The following is a 19,457-nucleotide window of genomic DNA, read 5'->3' on the forward strand; positions in this document are numbered from 1 at the left end:
AGTTCAAACACCGGTTATAAGGATGCACAAGAAATTTAGTGAGGATCTCAACAGCATAAAAAAGATCCAGTCAGAAATAATTACATACACTAATTGAAATATAGAACAATTTATAGGGAAACAACAGTGGAGGAGATAAAGCTGAGAAATCAGTGACTTAGAACCTAAGGAAGCAAAAAACAACCCATCAGAACAAGAAGAAAAAAAAATCGAAAAATTGAGGATGGTATAAGCAGCCTCTGGGACAACTTCAAGCGATCCAATATCTGCAATATAGGGGTGAAAGAAGGAGAAAAGAAAGATCAAGAAATTGGAAATGTATTTGAAAAAATAGTGAAAGAAAACTTCCCTAATTTGGTGAAGGAAATAGACATGTCCAGGAAGTACAGAGAGTTCCAAAGAAGATGGATGCAAAGAGGCTCACTCCAAGATACACATTATAATTAAAATGCCAAAGGTTAAAGATAAAGAGAGAATCTTAAAAGCAGCAAGAGAAAAAAAATCCTACAGGGGAGTTCTCATAAGACTGTCAGCTGATTTCTCAAAAGAAACTTTGAAGGCTAGAAGGGATTGCAAGAAATATTCAAAGTCATGAGAAGCAAGGACCTACAGCCAAGATGGCTCCACCCAGCAAAGATACCATTTAGAATGAAAGGGCAGATAAAGAGCTTTCCAACAAGAAAAACCTAAAGGAATTCATCATCACCAAACCATTATTACATGAAATGTTAAAGGGACTTATTTAAGAAAATCAAAACTATGAATAATTAAATGGTAATAAATACATATCTATGAAAAAATTAAAAAGCAAACTAAGCAAACAAAAACAGACGGAATCACGGATATGGAGAGTATTTTGATGGTTGCCAGATGGGTGTGGAGTGTGGGGGAATCGGTGGAGAGGTGAGGGGGTTAAGAAATACCAACGGAGCCCTGGCTGGCGTAGCTCAGTGGATTGAGCTCGGGCTGGGAACCAAAGTGTCCCAGGTTCGATTCCCAGCCAGGGTACATGCCTGGGTTGCAGGCCATAACCCCCAGCAACCGCACATTAATGTTTCTCTCTCTCTCTCTCTATCTCCCTCCCTTCCCGCTCTAAAAATAAATAAATAAAATCTTAAAAAAAAAAAAAAAGAAATACCAATGGGTAGTTCCAGAATAGCCACGGGGATGTAAATACAGTGTAGAAAATGGAGTAGCCAAAGAACCTGTACACAAGACCCGTGGACATGAACAGTGGTGTGGGGATGGCTTTAGGGAATGGGAGGTGCTCAGTGGAGGGTGGCAATGGGGAAAATTGGGACAACTGCAATAGCATAATCAATAAAATGTAATAAAAAAATGAAATGAATGCAGTGCATAGGTCAGTACTAGGCCCATCATAGACACTATAAATGCTAATTTCTTTCTCGCCTCCTCCCTTGTTGGAGGGTCATGGAGAAGGAAGAGGAGACTGAAAACTCCAGTTTTACTGACTGTATGATTCCATCACCACAATGATACCTGTAAGAGTCAGCTAGCACCCAACACTAGTAATTACTCAGGGTTTTGATAATAAGCTCTCTGGTTTCAGGTCAGGTTTGTGGAGAAAGAGCATTAGGTAGATCTTGTCCTTTTGAAGCTTACTTCTAATGACAAAGAAGTCACTTCAGGTAACAAAGGGAGGAATCTCAGAAGGAAGAAATTGGAGAAGGAATTTTATCAAAGCCAAACATTTCTGGGAAACTCACAGCTCACTAGGACAACCCAGGACAGAACGGTAGCGTGGACAGGCTCATTTGAGCCTGAGGCTGCCCCGAGGCTGCCCTCACAGATCTCTCTGTCCCATGGACACCCGCATCCATTTCCTAACTTCTGCCTGGTGGACTGCTTGTCTTGTCCTAGAGGCATCTCTCATGTGGTTGAGGGTACCAGCTCTGGAACTGGACTAGGATTCCACAGCTGCCACTTACCGGCAAGAAAGCACCTACAACTTTGGGAGGACAGCACTGTCCTTGCCTCTGGTTGTCTCAAAGCCACAGATACTACCAGTCTCTCTGGCTACAGATTCCCAGGGCTAACTTGAGATTTTAGGAAGCTACCCTCCTGCATCAAAAGAAGTTACTTATACCACTAAGGGGTGGGGGTGTGTGTGTTAAATGAAGCCATACAAACTTTAGGGAACGTCCCAAGAGGAGACTGTTGGATCCCTTACTTCCCCCTAGCTTATTTTTCATTTCTAAAAGTTTTATTTGATTCTTTTCCGAATCTGTTTACTCTTTTTCTATCACATCCTGTTTTGTTATTGTAGTATCTTTGTCTCCTTTTTCATAAAAACTGAAACCTACATGAGATAGATTGATGGACCAGAACAGAAATGTTCAGAAGTAGACTCAGATAAATCAGGAATTTAATATATAATAAGGGTGACATTGCATATCAGTGTAGAAAAGATTAATTCTTCCCTGCATGGTATCTTATAAATATACTCTATGTGTGCAAGGACAACTGTTTAGCCATCTGAAAAAAAACACTGGATTTCTATTATAAAACTTAAACCAAAATTCATGTCAGATGGACCAAAGATTTAAATGTAAAAACTGAAACACTAGAGCTAGAAGATAGAATTTTAAATATTTTGCGAGAAGAAAAGCCCTTTCAAAGTCACATAGAAGCCATTAAAAAAGGTACTGATCATTTAACTACATAAAATAGAAAATGCCGTAGTGTGGAAAGGAAAAATTATAAAGTCAAAACACAGGCCTGGCTGGTGTAGCTCAGCGGATTGAATGTGGGCCTGTGAACCAAAGGGTTGCCAGTTCGATTCCCAGTCAGGGCACATGTCTGGGTTGTGGGCCAGGTCCCCATTTGGCAGTGTGGGAGAGGCAACCACGCATTGATGTTTCTCTCCTTCTCTTTCTCCCTCCCCTCCTATCTCTCCAAAAATAAATAAATAAAATATTTAAAAACAACCACCACAGGGCATGGAGTCAGAAGACCTGGAAAATCAAGATCTCAATTCAGCGCACCAGCCCCTAAACCCCTATTTTCTTCTCTAAAACGGGGAGCAGTCTCCCTCACACGTTTGACATGAAGGTTCGATGAGAATGGATGCAAAGCACTTTGCCATCTCTCCTGAGTCGTATGCCTTTGTGGCAATGTTATTATGTGCCAAGGAGACTGCCAGTCACTCCTGTAGCCTAGGAGGGAAGTGTGCCAGGCAGCGGTCAGTACAGTTGTGGCCAGAGTCTCTTCTACTCAAGGCTTTAGGGAAAAAATCCATTCTTCTCCAGGAGAAGGGCCTTTCTTGAGGGCTGCCTGGACTGGCCATCACAGAGGCATTTTCCCTGGGGTGAGCCTCCCCATGAGGTAGCGTAGGTGAAGGTGTGATTTGGAGGTTTCCACCAAGGCTCCCCACCTCCAAACAGCCTCCTTCAACCACCTGCTTCTGGTGACCCCAACTTCACCTTAGAGAGGCATACTTTGGGTAGAGATGTCTTAACTAAAAAAATAGAAACGATCCTAGGAGAAATAATAAATTGAGTCTTGAGGGTTAATGTTTTAGTGACATGTTTGTGTCATTGGTGTGTGGGAAGTGTGCCGGCCTGGGGGTTATCAAGCCTGAGTTCTAGTGCCACTTCTGGTGTTGACTTCCTGTGCACCCTTGAAGAAGTCACTTTTCTTCTTGGGCTTCTTTCTTCCCCTCTGAGCTAGGAGATCATTGGATTATATGCTCTGTTGCGGTTCTTTCATTCACTTATTCATTCATTTTTCATTCATTCAATCAATCAGTCATTCTACAAATGTTTGTGAAGTACCTACTGTGTACTGGGTACTGTTGTAATTGCTTGGGAAACAGCAATGAACGAACCAGACAAAAGGTCTGCCCTTGTGGAACTCATATCTTAGTGGAAGGAGACCTGGAATAAAGAAGAAATATTCTCACAAATTAAATGATCTAATATTTGAGGGGTTTAAGTGCTTTAGGAAAACAAAAACAGAGTAGGTGATATTTAAATTGTGGTGAAGGCATTGGAATTTAAGACAGGCAGACATGCTGAACTATACTGAGGAAGTGACATTTGAACAAAGATTTGAGAGCAATTAAGGAGTTAGCTAAGCAGCTATCTTGAGAAAGAACATTCCGGACAGAGGGAACAGCCAGTGAAAGGCCCTGAGGCAGGATTGCGCTTGGTAAGTATGAGAACACAAGGATGAGGGCAGAGAAGTAACCCAGTGGATGGTAGGCAGAGATTATAGGGAGCCTTACAGGCCCTGGCAAAGACTTTGGCTTTCAGTCTGCCCGAGGTGAAGAGCTGCGGGAAGGGTTTGCTTCAGTATTTTGTTTCTTAGAGCACTTTTAGGTTCACAGCAAAACTGAGTACCAAGTACTGCGATGTCCTGTATCCTGCTGTCCCTACACATGCATAGCCTCCTCCACCATCCACAGCCTGCACCAGAATGCTGCATTTGTTACAGCTGGTGAACCTACACTGAAACAGCATTGTCGCCCGGTGTTTGTAGTTGACACTAGGGTTCACTCTTGGAGTTGCACAGTGTAAGGGTTTAGACAAACGTATCCACCATACTAGTACCATACAAAGGATTTTTACTGTCCTAAAACTCCTGTGTGCTGTTGGAGGATTTTCAGCAGAGCAATGTCAAGTAATCTACCCTTTTGGAATTCTGAGATCCTACTAAACTTGAGGAAAGAGTCAAGGGTGCCAAAATCATGCCTTACCTGTTGCCCATTTTGCCTTCAGGCCTCCTGATTTCCCCAAGGCTGCTAGGAAGCTCCCCCACTAACTGGTCCGCATCTCTGCACACACCTGCCCTGGTTGGAAAAGTAAATTGAGTCCCAGGATTCCTCTAGGTGGCAGTGCTGCCTCACACACAGGGGACACCTCCCTATTTTGGTTTGTGCCCAGAACAGCCAGCACTTTCCCAGGGACCTCATTGGTGAAACCTTTCAGTAGAGAATATCAGAGAGCCCCCAGTTTTCAGGAACACCTCCAGCCTGCCGGCCCTGGTCTCACGGTCAGGGGTCAGCCAAGCAAGGCAGCTCCCAGGCCCGCGCCTCAGCAGTCTCACCGGCCTCTTCCAGGAGGCAGTGGGTGTAAAGAAGGAACGATCTGGGCTGCCCCCTTCTTTCCCTCAGTATACTTCCCTGTACTTGTCCTTCAAGTCTAGATTGACATTCATTTTACATTGTAAGTCTTTGATGATATTCACTCCCGAATAAAATCGAGGGGAGAAGAAAGGGTCACACATATTTGCTCTGGTCCTCTCCATTCCAGGGCAGCCCCGGACACTGTGTGCTGCTGCCTCGGGCCAGCCCTGATTCTCCTGTGCTTTTTGAAAATGATTGGACCTGTTTGCCCCGCCCCCCCCCCCCCCCCCCCCCCCCCCCCCGCCTGGGAGTTGACCTTGACCACCATCTACCTGGTCTTTCTAGCTAGAAACAATGTGCCCTCATCACTCCTCCCCTTCCTCCCCACTCCACCCCCTGACCTTTCTTCTCTCCCACGTCTGTCACTGATAGACGTCACACGAATTTACCCCTCCCTTATCTAGGCCCATCGACCTTGCCTTTGTATACCAAAGGGCAGCAAATACTAAAGGCTAAAAGGGCCCAATGGGTGATGACGGAGTGGAGAAGACCAATATGTAAGGCAACAACCGGGGTGGGGATGGTGGTGAACTGGAAACATCAACAAAACCTAAGTTTAACTGCTTCTCAGAGCAGCCGGGTGTTGTCCTGTGGGAAGGCAGGTTCGAGTGTGGCCAGCTTTACAAAGCCAGAAATCTGTTGTTGTTTTTAATGGGAAATCTACTGAGCTAATATTGCCAACTAATCCTTTTAAGAAGTGCTTTAAACAACAAGTAGAACACCGTCGGTGGCAAATAAAACACCCGAATGACCTGAATTCAGCACACAGGCCTCCAATTTTTGACCGCTGCTCCGAATCACCATCCTAATGAAAACCGTTGATGTTGTTTCTTCTTTGGTCTGCCTCTGTCCTCACTTCGGCGCATTTCGCTCGCAGGCTCCAGAGCATCTCCCCAGTACCCGGTAATCCCGCTGCTTGACACCTCGCTCGCCACTGCCCTCCTCCGCCCAGCAAGGTCCCCGCTGGATGGAGTCCAGATGACTCAGGCGGGCTGTGGACGGACCCACCACTCGGAGCCCAGGCCACTCCACTCCCCCGCGCTCTCCCCCGCAACGCACAGCAGCTCCACCGTTACTCCCCGGGAGGCCTCCCCAGGGCTCCTGTATCCACCCCGTTGTAGTTACGTGTGTCTCCCCGTGAACCGTGATGCAACCACCTCTTACTCATCTGTGCGTGTGGGGGGCACCTGACCCTCAGAAGGTGGCTGGCAAATATTTTTGAAATAAATTGAAAACGGAATAGTGGTTTTTAGCCAAGTAGAGCTGTCTTAAGGATGTTTATTTTCCACCCCATTATGCATAATTAAGACCCAAGTGTCCTTTTGATAAAGACAATGTTCTCCTTTCCCCTCCTCAGGGGTCCCCATCTCTTCAGGTACAGAGGAGGTGACACCTCTGTCCCAGCCAGGTCTTCTTATGGGCTGGTCTCTGGGGTTTCCGGGGCTTCCTTAACCCCCTTGCCCTTGCGTTTTGGTTTTTGAGGGTGTTTCCTGGTAGAACCTGAAAAAGGGAAGGTCAGAGACAGTTCTGCTGACATCACAAATACAAGGAGAATGTCGGGGACTTTCAGGGGCTGCGGTGGGGATGTGAAGGAAGCACAACAAAATCTGAGGTCAGACCTATATCCCTTGTTCTTTTCTCACAGAAATCTGTGGGGTAGGGTGGTGGCAACACCCCAGTTTACAGATGAGGGATCTCCCCAGCCACAGAGTAAGGAAAGGCCTCCTCAAAGCCTGAGGCAAGTCAGAGGCACAGTCCAGACCAGACCCACATTTCTTGACATCTAGCTTCAGACTCTGATGGGTCCCCACTCCTAACTTTAGGCTTCACGCCCCAGTTCCCAGGACTTTGCTGATGGATTGCTTGCAAACACCATTGTCATTGTTTAATTTAAGAAATGACTTATAGCCCTGGCTGCTGTGGCTCAGTGGATTGAGTGCTGGCCTGTGAATCCAAGGGTCACCAGTTTGATTCCCAGTTAGGGCACATGCCTGGATTGTGGGCCAGGTCCCTGGTTGGGGGGGGGCGGTGTGTGTGAGAGGCAACCAACCAATCGATGTTTCTCTCCCTCTCTTTCTCCTTCCCTCCCCTTCTGTCTAAAAAAAAAATCTTAAAAAAAATGTTTTTAAAAAACAACTGACTTATAAACATAGTGCCAGAGAACACCACACACATTACTTTTAATTATACGGATAGACCTCAGCTCCATCACGGTAGGGCTACCAGAGAGTACAGTATGTGTTTTCTTATTTAGCACATACGTGAAGAATGTAAACTTATCTCTAATGTCTCCCAGCCAAAAGTAAATTGTTTAACATGAATTTCTCCAGACTTCAGATCTAAAGTCCTATTTGTAGAGGAGCAAGTTTAAAAGCTGCTAAAAGGAAGAAGGAAAAAGCAGAAAGTGAAACGTTCTGCCGAACGATAGCCTGATCTCTTCAGCAGGTCAGGGAGTGGACGCGGGGTCCCCGTCAGGGTAGCAGAGACGTACGGCACAGAAGCAGGGGAAATGCACGGCGTGTGGGACACCAGTGCAAAATGTGTCTTTGACTGCTGGGAAAAATTTGAATATGGAGTATTTAATCCAACAATTAGATGAAATAAAAATATTGACATGGAAGGTTGATATCATTAACTGCAAAAAGCAAGTTCAAATCAAAAGTATATACACTGTGGTCTCATTTTTGGTTGAAACACATGTGTTATATACACAAAAAACATTTTGAAAGTGCTAGCAGTGGTGAGGATAATGTGATGTTTATATTTTCTTATTTTTGCTTATCTGTATTATCTAATTTTATGATATGCTTATATTTGTAGTAATAAAATGTTATTTTAGCATGAAAGCCAAACTTCTTAACCTACCATCCAAGCCGTTTCCCTGTTACCCCCAACCCTGCACTTCTCCAGCCTGCTCTGCCATTCACCTCCAAGCCCAGACTGTCCGCTCAATTGCCTCTCACCTCTGCACACACCTTTTCTCCCACCTCCTCCCTTCATTCCCCACTCCTTTTCCCAATCCCTTTCTTTAAAACCTGTCCCAGATTTACGCCCTCCAGACAGCCTGCCCCACCCTTTGCCCTAAGACCTGAGATTGCTCACTGGTAAAAGGCAGGTGATGATACCCACCTCATCGGGATGCTGCAGGGGTTAAGTGAAATTACCAGATACAAAGCACCTGGTACAGGGAGTGGTGGCCCGAAGGCCTGGAGCTTACTTTTCCTCATCTGATTCATAGATCATCTTGATGACAGAATGACAGATCTTGATGACAGATCTTCATTTCCTTGTACAATTCACTTCCCCAATTTACACTGTAGTCACTGAGGCCAGGGGCCCACACGGAGCCCAGGCTGGATTCTGGGACTCGGTGGTTGCCTAACCCATCCCCACCTGTACCCGACCTGCTCTCGCGCGGCTCTCCCATTCAGTCCAGCTGTGCCTTGTGGACAAGGCCCCGAGGGCTGCTGGTCGGCATTAGCCCCAGCCAGTTGTGCCTTCAGAGTGAACACCTGGGTCCAACTTAGGACCATGCTCTGAGGTCCTAAGCAACTTTGTTTGCCTTCACTTTCTCCCCCAGTGGCCAAATAAGAACAGCTAACTGTGGCCCGAGAAGCCAGTTCCAGGAAGGTAAGGGGTGGGTGGCTCCGACCTCTCTGCACCTCAGTGCACAGGAGGGGCTGTGATAGGTTCCATCCTTGGCGGGGGCCCCTCCTGCTGAAGAGACTGTTCCCCATTCCCACAGCCTCTGTTCAGAGTCAGGTAGTATAGTCATCGCTGGGCCAAAGCAGCTGGGAAGGCCATTCCCAGGCCATCTGGCTGGACTTCTCCTGGTGGGAATGAACCCCTCCCTGAGCCCATACCCCACCCAGCGCCTAGACTGCTGGGTGTCCTGCTGCTGCTCCGACACTTCCTGGGAGTCCCCACTCTTGGCCACTAGAAACAGCCATGCTCTGCTTCTGGTCAGATGGGAAAGCGCCTTTGGTGAAATATTAATGGAAAAATGCAGAATTCAAAATTATAACCTGAGACCTTCAGGGGAAATTACACAGAACCCCAAAAGGAACCCACCAAAACATTAACCATATGGCCTCTGGGTGATGGGTGACTTTCCTTTTTTTGTTTTTAAGCTTATATTTATTTATATTTACAGAGAGGGGAGGGGAGGGAGAAAGAGGAAGAGAAACATCAATGTGTGGTTGCCTCTCAAGCACCCACTGCTGGGGATCTGGCCCACAACCCAGGCATGTGCCCTGACAGGGAATATGAACTGGTGACCCTTGGGTTCGCAGGCCAATGCTCAATCCACTGAGCCACACCAGCCAGGGCTGCCGTTCCCTCTCCTGATTTATACTTATCTGTGCATCTCAAACTTTCTATAATAAGCATGCCTGCCAGGAGGGGGATGAAAAGGGTTGGGGGAAGTAGAGAAAGAAAAGGAAAATGGACAGAAAAAGAAGCGCAGGGGTGAAGAGAAGACGGAAAGGAAGGAAGAGGCCCCTGTTAGGCCGCTCCATGTTGGACCGTGCAGGTTCTGCTGGCAAACTCCCTCCTCCAGGCACTCCCCGCACACCTAGAGGGAGTTACCTCTCCTGAGATGGACGCGGGACCTTGGCTCCGCCAGCAGAGAGGCCTCGCTGTCTGGGGCCTGCATCTTGGACAGCCTCTCCTTCACACCGCTGATGTTGTTGTGCAGCCCCCAGGCGCTGCAGATCTTGGGCAGACAGTCTTCCCGGTTGGTCAGCAAGGAGCTCTCCAGAGCGTCCGAGGACCAGAAAGTTGCCTGCAGTGGGCCATAGTGTTGAGAAGAGTGTGGAGAAGAGGGGCCCCCGTTCCGTGGTGCCAGCCATGCCCCTGTTGGGGAACTGCTGCTGTCTTGCTGCACCAAACACCTGCCTTCCCGGAAGCATGGAGGGTCACAGACCGGGGAGAGAAAGGCTCCTGGAGACATGGAGGCCAGGCTGCCCACGGTCTCTTCTTGGGTGGTCCTTTACTTTGAGATAGGTTCTCTATTTCTTTTTTGAGTTATAGCAGTGCCTTATATGTTTGCAGTGAAGGAATTTTTAAAAAGTCCTTTCTAAAATTAAAATTGAGAGCCTGAAAATATCTTTTGAAATTTTTCTGGCTGGTGAAATCCAGGAATCACTAAAATACAATAGCAGGCCCTGGTATCAGAGAACGGATCACTGAACCAATCCACCCATTCACATTGGGAGGAAGAAACGGAGGCCCAGAGAGGGAGAGGATCTGGTTAAAGCTGCACAGCAGGAGAGTTGGGGGTGGGTGGGACACTCGGGCACGGTTGGAGCAGGGCTTCCCTCTGTGCCAGGTTGTTTGAATCTGGCTCTTTGAACCCCACTTGCTATGTGGTCTGGGCCAAGTCTCTATACCCCCCCTACATTTGGCATCTTTATTTCCACACTGTGGACAATAGTTCTAATTACCACTTAGGGTTACTTTTGAAGATTACAGGAGGGAATATAAAGTAGCTGTCACATAGAAAGTATTGCCTATCATTATTATTTTGGAATGGGTCCTCAAAGTGTAATCTGTGAATCCCTGAGGGTCCCTAAAATAGTTTGACCTCCCAGATCCCCTGCAAAGTGGGGTCCACTCAAAAGTGTTAGAATGAAACCAGTGGATTCTAATGTAACCCAGTGTAAAAAGTTCATTGATACAAATCTAAAAAGGCTACAGATTGTATGATTACAACTCTATGGCATTCCAGAAAAAGGCAAAACTGTGGAGACAGTAAAAAGATCAGCAGCTGCCAGGGTTTTGGTGGGAAGGAGGGAGGGGGGGGGGAGGGAGGACACCAGGGTGGGGGAACAGGGCAGTGAAACTATTCTGTATGATACTATGATGGTGGGTACATCCTACAGAATGTACAACATGAAGATATATCCTCATGTAAACTACAGGCAATGTAAGTTAAGGATGTACCAACATTGGCTCAATAATAACAACAAATGTACTGCTTTAAAGCAATATGCTAATAAAAAGTAGGCATAGGAGGGAGTGGTATATGGGAACTCTGTACTTTATGTACAGAGCACTCAATTTTTATGTAAACCTAAAACTACTAAAAAAGAGTCTATTTAAAAATGGTAATTAATATGAATTAATATGGTTTCAGATTCTACATTGCAGGTAAGTAACTGTCACTGATTGAGTTTTGGTGTGGTATCAAAGAAAAACACCCACAATTATCTGAAAACACTAATAATACTACTCTCTTTTCCACTATATAACTGTATGAAGCTGGGTTTTCTTCATATACTTCAACCAAACTAATATGTCATAAGAGATTGACTGCAGAAGCAGGTAGGAGAATCAGCTGTCTTTTTTTTTTTAAGATTTATTTATTTATGTGTTTGTTTTTAGAGGGTGAGAGGAGATAGAGAGGGAGAGAAACATCAATGTGTGGTTGCTTCACATGCGCCCCCTACTGGGGACCTGGCCCGCAACCCAGGCTTGTGTCCTGACTGGGTATCGAACCAGGGATCTTTTGGTTCACAGGCCTGCACTCAATCCACTGAGCTACACCAGCCAGGGCCAGCTGTCTTCTATTAAGCCAGATCCGACAGAGATTTGTAATAATGTAAAACAAGGCCACTCTTCTCACTAAATTATTTTGTTTTGAAAATTAGTTATTTCTCATAAAATTATTTATGTTAATTATGTCATGGACTACTTGCGTTTTTTTTTAAATGGATTAGTGGGTACATATTTTGAATTTTTTCTTTAATTTCTAGTAGGGAAATATCAATAGACATAACCTACATAAGCATGCTCTGGGGTAGTTCTCAATGATTTTTAAGGGGGTATAAGTGACCCAAGACCAAAATGTTTGAGATCCCTGGTTTTGATAAAGCCGGGCCAGGCTCTATGGATAGTCCCCAGAGCCTTTTCCAAGCTGGCTGTGCCTTTCTGCCAGGCCCCAGCCATCCCCACCCCAGGCTCAAGGGCATGCGTCTTGTTCTTGTTAACATCAGTGTGTGGGTGTGGGGGGTGAATAAAACTCAAGAACCTGAAGCTGCGTCTCTGTCCTCTGCAGCCCCACTCTGGGCTCACTGTCGGGGTGAAGTTAGGGGCAGGCAGGTTTTCCTGAGGCAGTGGGCTGTGGAGAGGGCTGGAGGGGTGCTGGTTTGTGAGAAGGCCCCTCAGTCCCAGGCCTCCCCCCACCCTTCAAGAACACACCTGCCAACCCTCAGCTGGGCCCAGGAGGAGTTTTCTTGAGCATCTCACCAGGAACTTGGCGTTCTGGCTGTTCTTGGTGTACTTGTAGAGCTTGTGAAGCTGCTTGGCCTCCAGCTCTGAGAAGAGGGAGACGAATCGCCAGAGCATCCTACGGGGCAGAAGCCTGAGGCTCAGGGGGGCAGGGCACAGCCCCCGTCCCTTCAGCATTTGTTCTGCGGCCAAAACCCACCCGGGGAGAAATGGGCTACATGCTGCCTCCTCGGTTTTTGGTTGGGGGCATGGAGAGGCAGGGGTTTTCCAGACTTTGGATAGCCCGGCCTGGTGATGAGCGCCTCACTGCCCAGTAGTTCTTCAATCAGGGCTCATTCTCCTTGGGGTCAGGAGAGTTTTTTGTCCACTGTGTATACAGCGTGGTGAGTCAATGCTGCCCTGAGTGACTAGAGAACACTGGTCTTTCCACCCCATCTTCACTCTGCTCATTCCAGGATCCTGACTCTTTCACATAAAGGTGAAGGACTAGGGGATCTTGACTTGGGTGTGACCTTGAATCTAGAAGGGGTGACCCAGGAGTGGTGCAGTGGGAAGGGCAAACAGGCTGCCCTTACTTCCTCCAGTGCTTGGTTTCCCAGGCTCGGCAGTAGTGCTTCAGAAACGTGTTGATGTGGTCGCCTAGGACCACCAGGCTCTCCTTCATGTAGTTTAGCTGCTTCTTCTGGGGAAGGTCCTTGGGCACATTCAACTTTCGCAGGAACTTCTTTAATGGTCTTAGACATTCTTTGCACTGAGGAGGCAACGGATAAAATGAGGGGCCATAGGAGAAAAGAAGAGGCAGACGGGCAGCCCCAAGTAAGTAGGAGGCTGGTGCAGCTGCAGCCCTTCGGACCCAGGAAGGGCGACACGTGTTAAGTGAGGAGGCTCCAGTCTATGTCTTTCCCCACCTCCGTCCCCAGAGAGTGACACACGGGGCAATGAGCTCTGGGTCTGAGGCCTGCCAACTTCTGGCCCAGGTTTTCTGACCTGTGGGGAACAGGGGCCAGGGTCCTGGGATGGCCCCTTACTCACAATTCTGAAGGTACACTGGTCCAGGCCCTTGGCATGGCTCACGAGCGAGTCTCCAGCAGGGGTGGTGCTGGAGCTCCTCTCCAAGCAGGGTACATCCGTCACCTGGGAGGAGGCGGGAGCAGTGGTCACCTGGGGAGATTGGCCTACTGCTCCTGAGGGGCAGCGCTGGACAGCCACTAACCCAAATCAGAGCCAAAGCCCTTCCCCACTTTCCGGATGACCCTTTCCTTGACCCAGCACTGAGACAAGTGAGCCCTGAGCAAAGAGACCCATCTCTGAGAATCCCTGCTAAGAAAACCGAGAATACCCAACCCATGTTTTAAAATAGTAATTATAGCATAGTACACTAGCAAACATTTCATAGCACTTGATAAACATTAATTTGCTTTATTCTCCCACAAATTCAGTGAGCAGATCTCAGTATCCCTGGTTACAGAGAAGAGCACCAAGGCACCAAGGCAGTTAAGTGACTACGTGGGGAAATGAACAGGGATTCGCTTACTCCTTCAGCAAACATTTACTGAGTGCCTAAGTTCCAGGTCCCCGTCCTTCCATCCCTAACCATTAGCATCGTGCCATGCTCCTGGGCACTCAGAAAAATGTGTGATGGTGAGGGTAATGATGGGAAGGAATTCTCTGAAAGCAAAAGTGGGAAAAAAAATCTAATGAATGGAGACAAAGTGACTGTAAAATGAGACCTGAAGTCAGAGCACAGAATTGGATTGGCATGGCTGGATTTGCACTTGACCTTTTAAAAGCCTCTCAGAAATGTGAGCATTAAGTTCTCCCTGTGTTCAGGGGAATGAAGAAGATACAGGCCCAGAGCATTCTGAAGGAAGAAATCAGGGCCTGGGAGGGAGCTGGATGGACAGGGCACACAGGACACAGGCTCCTCCAGTCCCCAGAGAGAGGGGGCGGGCTCAGGCTGATCTTTATAAATCACACACCACACAACCACACACGTGTGTGTACATACACGAAAGCCCTGGTGACTTCATAACCGACATGATTTTACCAGAAATCTTCCTATCATCTTGCCAGTAGTGTATGTCCTTGATAAACATCTATTTGAATGAATTAACCTTCTCTTGTTCTTTTGGTTTCTTGCTAATTCGTGTACCTCACCAATTTTCCTTCTTCTCCTCTTCCTTGCATTTCATATTCTTTGCTTTCCAAAACCAGCCCATCAAGGACCCTCCTTTCCTCCCTCCCTCACACCTCCAACCCCACTTCACCTTCTCTAGTGGCTTGTCTCCTTCACCCCCTTGCCCATCTGAGGACCCCATCTCAACAGGTGTGCTGGTGGGCTCCAGAACGGACTCCTCACGCCCCATCAGACTCTGACCGACTGCTTCTCTGACCTGAGTGTCTCAGGGAGTGAGCCGGTTGGCTCTAGAACCCAGGGCAAAACCATGGCAACTGACAACACAGAGTCCAGCGCCCCTGCCCCTCCTATGCCCTCTTTCCTGGGGTGGCCACCAGCCTTCCCTTTCAACTGCGTATTGGACTAGGCAAGTGCAAGATGCGCTGGGAAGACCCAGGACTTTGTCAGAGTGCACACTGCTGGCTAGGAGAAGCCGACACCCTTTTTCCCAAGACACTGTCAGATGCTGTTGATTTGGAACCCTGGTGAGGTTTTTGAAGTCATTTTCCTACGCATGTGCCGTTCATGCCTCCTCAGTTACACCGTGGGCTCCCTGAGAGTCAGGACCAGGGTTTGTAACAGTCCTTTTCGGGTTTGGAACAAGGACTAGAAGGTGCCCTGAGCGAACGGAATACAATAAATAATACCTGAAGTCGGGCTAGAGCTTCTCTTCTATCCCCGGGGGCCGCCAAGAAGTTAACAGGCCAATTGTGTTGGATGTTGGCTGGGTCGTGGTGGTGTTTTTAGGGGTGTGTACATAAATACTAGCCACGTATATTATCTCGGTTAACTCACAACAGTCTTTCCTGGGGTAAGGTACCAGTAGTAATCCCACTTCATAGAAGAGGAACCCAAGACGTAGTTTGCCTTAGGTCCGCAGACACTAGTGGGGCGCGGGAATATCAGTCAGATTCTGACCACCCCGACTTTTCCCACAGGCGCCGCCCTCCAGGGATGCGTGTAAGCCTTTCCCAGGCCCCGCTTGGCCTGTAGGTCCCCCGGGGCACTCCCTCCAGGACGCGGCAACGGCGCCCCCTCGCGTCCTTCCTCAGCGCACACGGCGGGTTACTAAGACCGCGGCAGCCTCTGTTTATTTAATTAACCTGCATCTTCTTCCTTGAAACGCTGTAGTCCAACTCCTGGTCTTTGCCATCGTGTCCTCTGGGTCCGAGGTCTCGTTTTCCCCACCCGGCTTGGCCCTTTTTCTTCCCTGCCTTCGCGGGGACGGAGTGGTCTGCCATCGGCCAATGGAGCAGAAGCTGGGGCTTGGGTACTGTGGCTCTGTGGTGTAAAGTATCCCCCTCTCTATCTGACTGCGTACCCACACATGATAGGGACTTTGCGGCTCTTGACATCATTACAGGACAATGAGGCTTTGCCTCCAAACCGGGAGGTCTGTTTTCTGAGCATTCATTCAGAATTATTTTTGCAGCTACTAAGAAGTATAATTGGCAAGAGTGAGGGGAAGGGAGCTCTCATACACTGTATTGGGAGTGGTAGTTGGTAAACGATCTATGTGGCAATGCAAAATGTTAAATGTGCATTCCCACTGATACGCTTCTATGAATTAGTCCTAAGGAGAGGAGATGTATGTATGAGGGCCGTTCCAATGGTGACAATTTAGAAACAACTGAAGTGTCATCAATGTGTGTTGCACGCCATTGACTAGGCTCTGACTCCTGGCAATCCTATGAATGAGTGATGCCCACAATGTCCTGTCCTCAACAGCGCTGCTCAGCTCTGCAGGCTTGTGCTTGTGGCTTCTTTTATGGAGTCGGTCCATCTCATAATTGGTTTTCCTCTGTTCCTGCTGCCTTCTATTTTTCCAGCATTACTGTCTTTTCCAAAGAACTCTGCCTTCTCATGATATGCCCAAATTAGGACAGCTTCAGTTTTGTCTCAAATTTGTTGTACCTCGGTCTTCTTCATCTATACAATGGAGATAATGACACAGTGCTGCTGTAAAGATTAAATGATTTAATAATCTATGTAAAAGGCCTTAAAGTAGTGTCTGCCACATAGAAGGGCTCAGTAAGTGCTAGCAATTATTATTAAATTGCTTAAGAGGATTTTCCTTGATTGAATATCTCATAAATGAACTCTATACATCTTTGGTGTAACTAATACTCATTTTTCAGGTGACAGGGTTTCAGAACAATCAGACTTGAAAGAGTAAAACTATATAATATACACAATGTCCAGGAATAAACTTATTAAGTGGCCAGCATGCACTTTTAGTGGTACTAACCATGCCTAAACTGGGACTTTTGCTAGTAATTATTCTTTCTTTGGGGCCTGTGACAACCTGCCTTCTAGTTAAGTGTCCTTTTCAAATTGGAAACATGAGAAGGTTGTTGGCAGCCACTATTTTTAGAGTTTGTGTTCTGGGAGCACAATGGTGGTGCTTCAAGGAGCTAATCCCAGTCTCTCTTGTCACAAGGATGCTGATGGACATCCTTGTCCCACAATTTTTCTAAAAGCTAAGCCACACTTATAGAAGCCTTTAGTATGGGAGGTAACACAAGACTGTTAAAAAGACAAGGCTCACCATGGACAAATCTCCTCTCTCAAAGAGGGACCTTACCCAGACTTGCTCTTTCAGGAAATGGGATGTGAAGCAATGTGGTCTAAAGTGTGGGAGGTGATGGTGTCTTCTCATAGACATCTGGGCAAAGGAAGAACTAAAGGGTTTTTATTAACACCCAAAAGTTATTAGAAAGGTCAGGTTAGGACTTGCCCCAGAAATTAAAAATATTAAAATACTGATCCTCAGGATCTGTTCTGTGTGCATCACATTTTGAAAACTCTATTTGGAAATAATTTTAAGCTTACAAAAAAAAGTTGCAAAAATAGGAATAGTATGAAGAATACTTGCACACCCTTTACTCAGATTCATCCGTTGTTAACATTTTACTCAATTTCCTTTATTATTTGCATTCTCTCTTCTCTTTCTATATATATGTATGTATATAAAACACACATGTATACAATATATGTATAGGAATGTATTATATATGTATATCTCCTGGCCTCAGTTAATTTTGCTGCTTTCTATTCATTGAAGCAATTGTAAAGTTCTGCTCAGGCTCAAGGAGAGGGGAACTAGTTTCCAGGAGAGAGAGACAGAGAGAGAGAGAGAGAGGGAGAGAGAATATTTTTGTCTTTTCCTAAACCATTTATTTATTTTTTTAAAGATTTTATTTATTTATTTTTAGAGAGTGGGGAAGGGAGAGAGAAAGAGAGGGAGAGAAACATCAATGTGTGGTTACTTCTCATTTGCCCCGTACTGGGGACCTGGCCTGCAACCCAGGCATGTGCCCTACATGGGGAATCAAACTGAAAACCCTTTGGTTTGCGGGCCCATGCTCAATCCACTGAGCTACACCAACCAGGCCTCCTCAACCATTTAAAAGTAAGTTTTATACATCAAGTTCCCTTGCCCCTAAATAATTCCAGTGTGTGTTTATTAAGATGTGCTCAAGTCAAGAAATACTTGTGTTGGAGAGAATACTACCAAGAAACCTTAATCACACTAGACCTGCTCTAGACAATGAGGTCCTAGACTCTAAGCTTGAACCTGATTGTCATAATGGGAATTTTGGAGAAAGGGGTGAATGTACAGTAATACTTCATTTTATTGCAGTTTGCTTTATTGAGCTCTACAGATGTTGCATTTTTTACAAATTGAAGACAAAACCCTCTGCCAGCAAAAAAAATTACAACTCGCTTTATTGTTATTCTCATTTTACTGTGGTGATCTGGAACTGAACCTACAATATCTCTAAGGTATGCCTGTAGATTGCATGTGGGAGGAATGTAAATCATTGTGTTCAGAGGGCAGACTGTGGTACAACAATATTCTGGAGACTATTTCCCCACCCCTAGAACCTGGTAAGAACTTTGTGACTGCTTCAATGATTAGAATGCAGCAGAAGTGACATTGTGTTACATCTAAGGCTAGGTCATAAAAGGCAATACAGCTTGGCTGACCTCTCTCTCTCTCTCTCTCTCTCTCTCTCTCCCCCTCTCCCCCCACCTCCCTCCCTCCCTCCCTCTCCCCCCACCTCCCTCCCTCCCTCCCTCTCCCTCCTTCTCTCTCTCTCCCATCACATTTGGGACCTGGCCACATGATGTCGGGAAAAGGAAGTACATTACATGTGTAGTTGTTCCAGCTGACAGTTTCAGCTGAAGTCACAGCCAACAACCAGCATCAACTGCCAGACATGTGCATGACCAAGCCTTCAGAGGACTCCTAGCTTGCAGGCTGTTGCAGCTTACATTAAATGCAGTAGAGGTTAGCTCTCCCCACTGAACCTTGCCAAAAATGCAGATTTATGAGCAAAGTAAATATTGTCATTGTTTTGTGCTACTAGTTTTGGGGGTGATTTCTTGTGAGGTAATAATAACCAAAATCACATAGAGTAGCACAAGTACACTCATTTGTATAAATAAAAATACACATTCTAGAATGTAATTCCAATGAGTGCTCTAGCACATCAGAAGAATAATAAAGCAAATTTAAGATCAATGAGGGATGGAATATTGGGGATGGAGAAAACCCATATATTGGTGTTTTTAGAATGCAAGATTGGGTACAGTTAGTAATTGCACACAATGACCTATTAACTAGAATTTAACTCTGCCAACATTTGTTTTTGTTCCATCGCTGCAGAAACTAAAATATCTGGGTTAATTTAGCACCCTTTTTTGTAAAGCCTGCCTGTGAGTCTAGTACATGGTCTGAGCTACTAATTAAGAGCTTGTCTGAGTCGGGGAAATTTGAACCCTTCCCTATGGATTTTCTGGTGAAAATCTTTCTAACTATTGGCCACTCCCTTAGATTTTTTCATGAATTAATTTGGATGCCCTTATTACTTACTAATTCACACAAAAGTATGGGCCTCA

The 19,457-nt window shown here is 46.3% G+C and overlaps 1 protein-coding gene across 1 annotated transcript; it reads right to left on the bottom strand.

Annotated features, from left to right (window-relative positions):
- Positions 1 to 6,444: 6,444 nt before the first annotated feature.
- C8H17orf64 (chromosome 8 C17orf64 homolog) lies at positions 6,445 to 14,694 on the bottom strand. The gene is made up of 6 exons (XM_028519146.2): positions 14,644 to 14,694; positions 13,409 to 13,510; positions 12,952 to 13,127; positions 12,395 to 12,494; positions 9,734 to 9,929; positions 6,445 to 6,646 (listed from the first exon to the last, which is right to left on the bottom strand). The coding sequence occupies exons 1-6, from the start codon at positions 14,692 to 14,694 to the stop codon at positions 6,561 to 6,563; spliced, it is 711 nt and encodes a 236-aa protein (XP_028374947.2). The 3' UTR covers positions 6,445 to 6,560.
- Between the last annotated feature and the right edge of the window lie 4,763 nt (positions 14,695 to 19,457).

The sequence above is a fragment of the Phyllostomus discolor genome, chromosome 8, assembly GCF_004126475.2.
Source record: "Phyllostomus discolor isolate MPI-MPIP mPhyDis1 chromosome 8, mPhyDis1.pri.v3, whole genome shotgun sequence".
NCBI lineage: Eukaryota > Metazoa > Chordata > Mammalia > Chiroptera > Phyllostomidae > Phyllostomus > Phyllostomus discolor.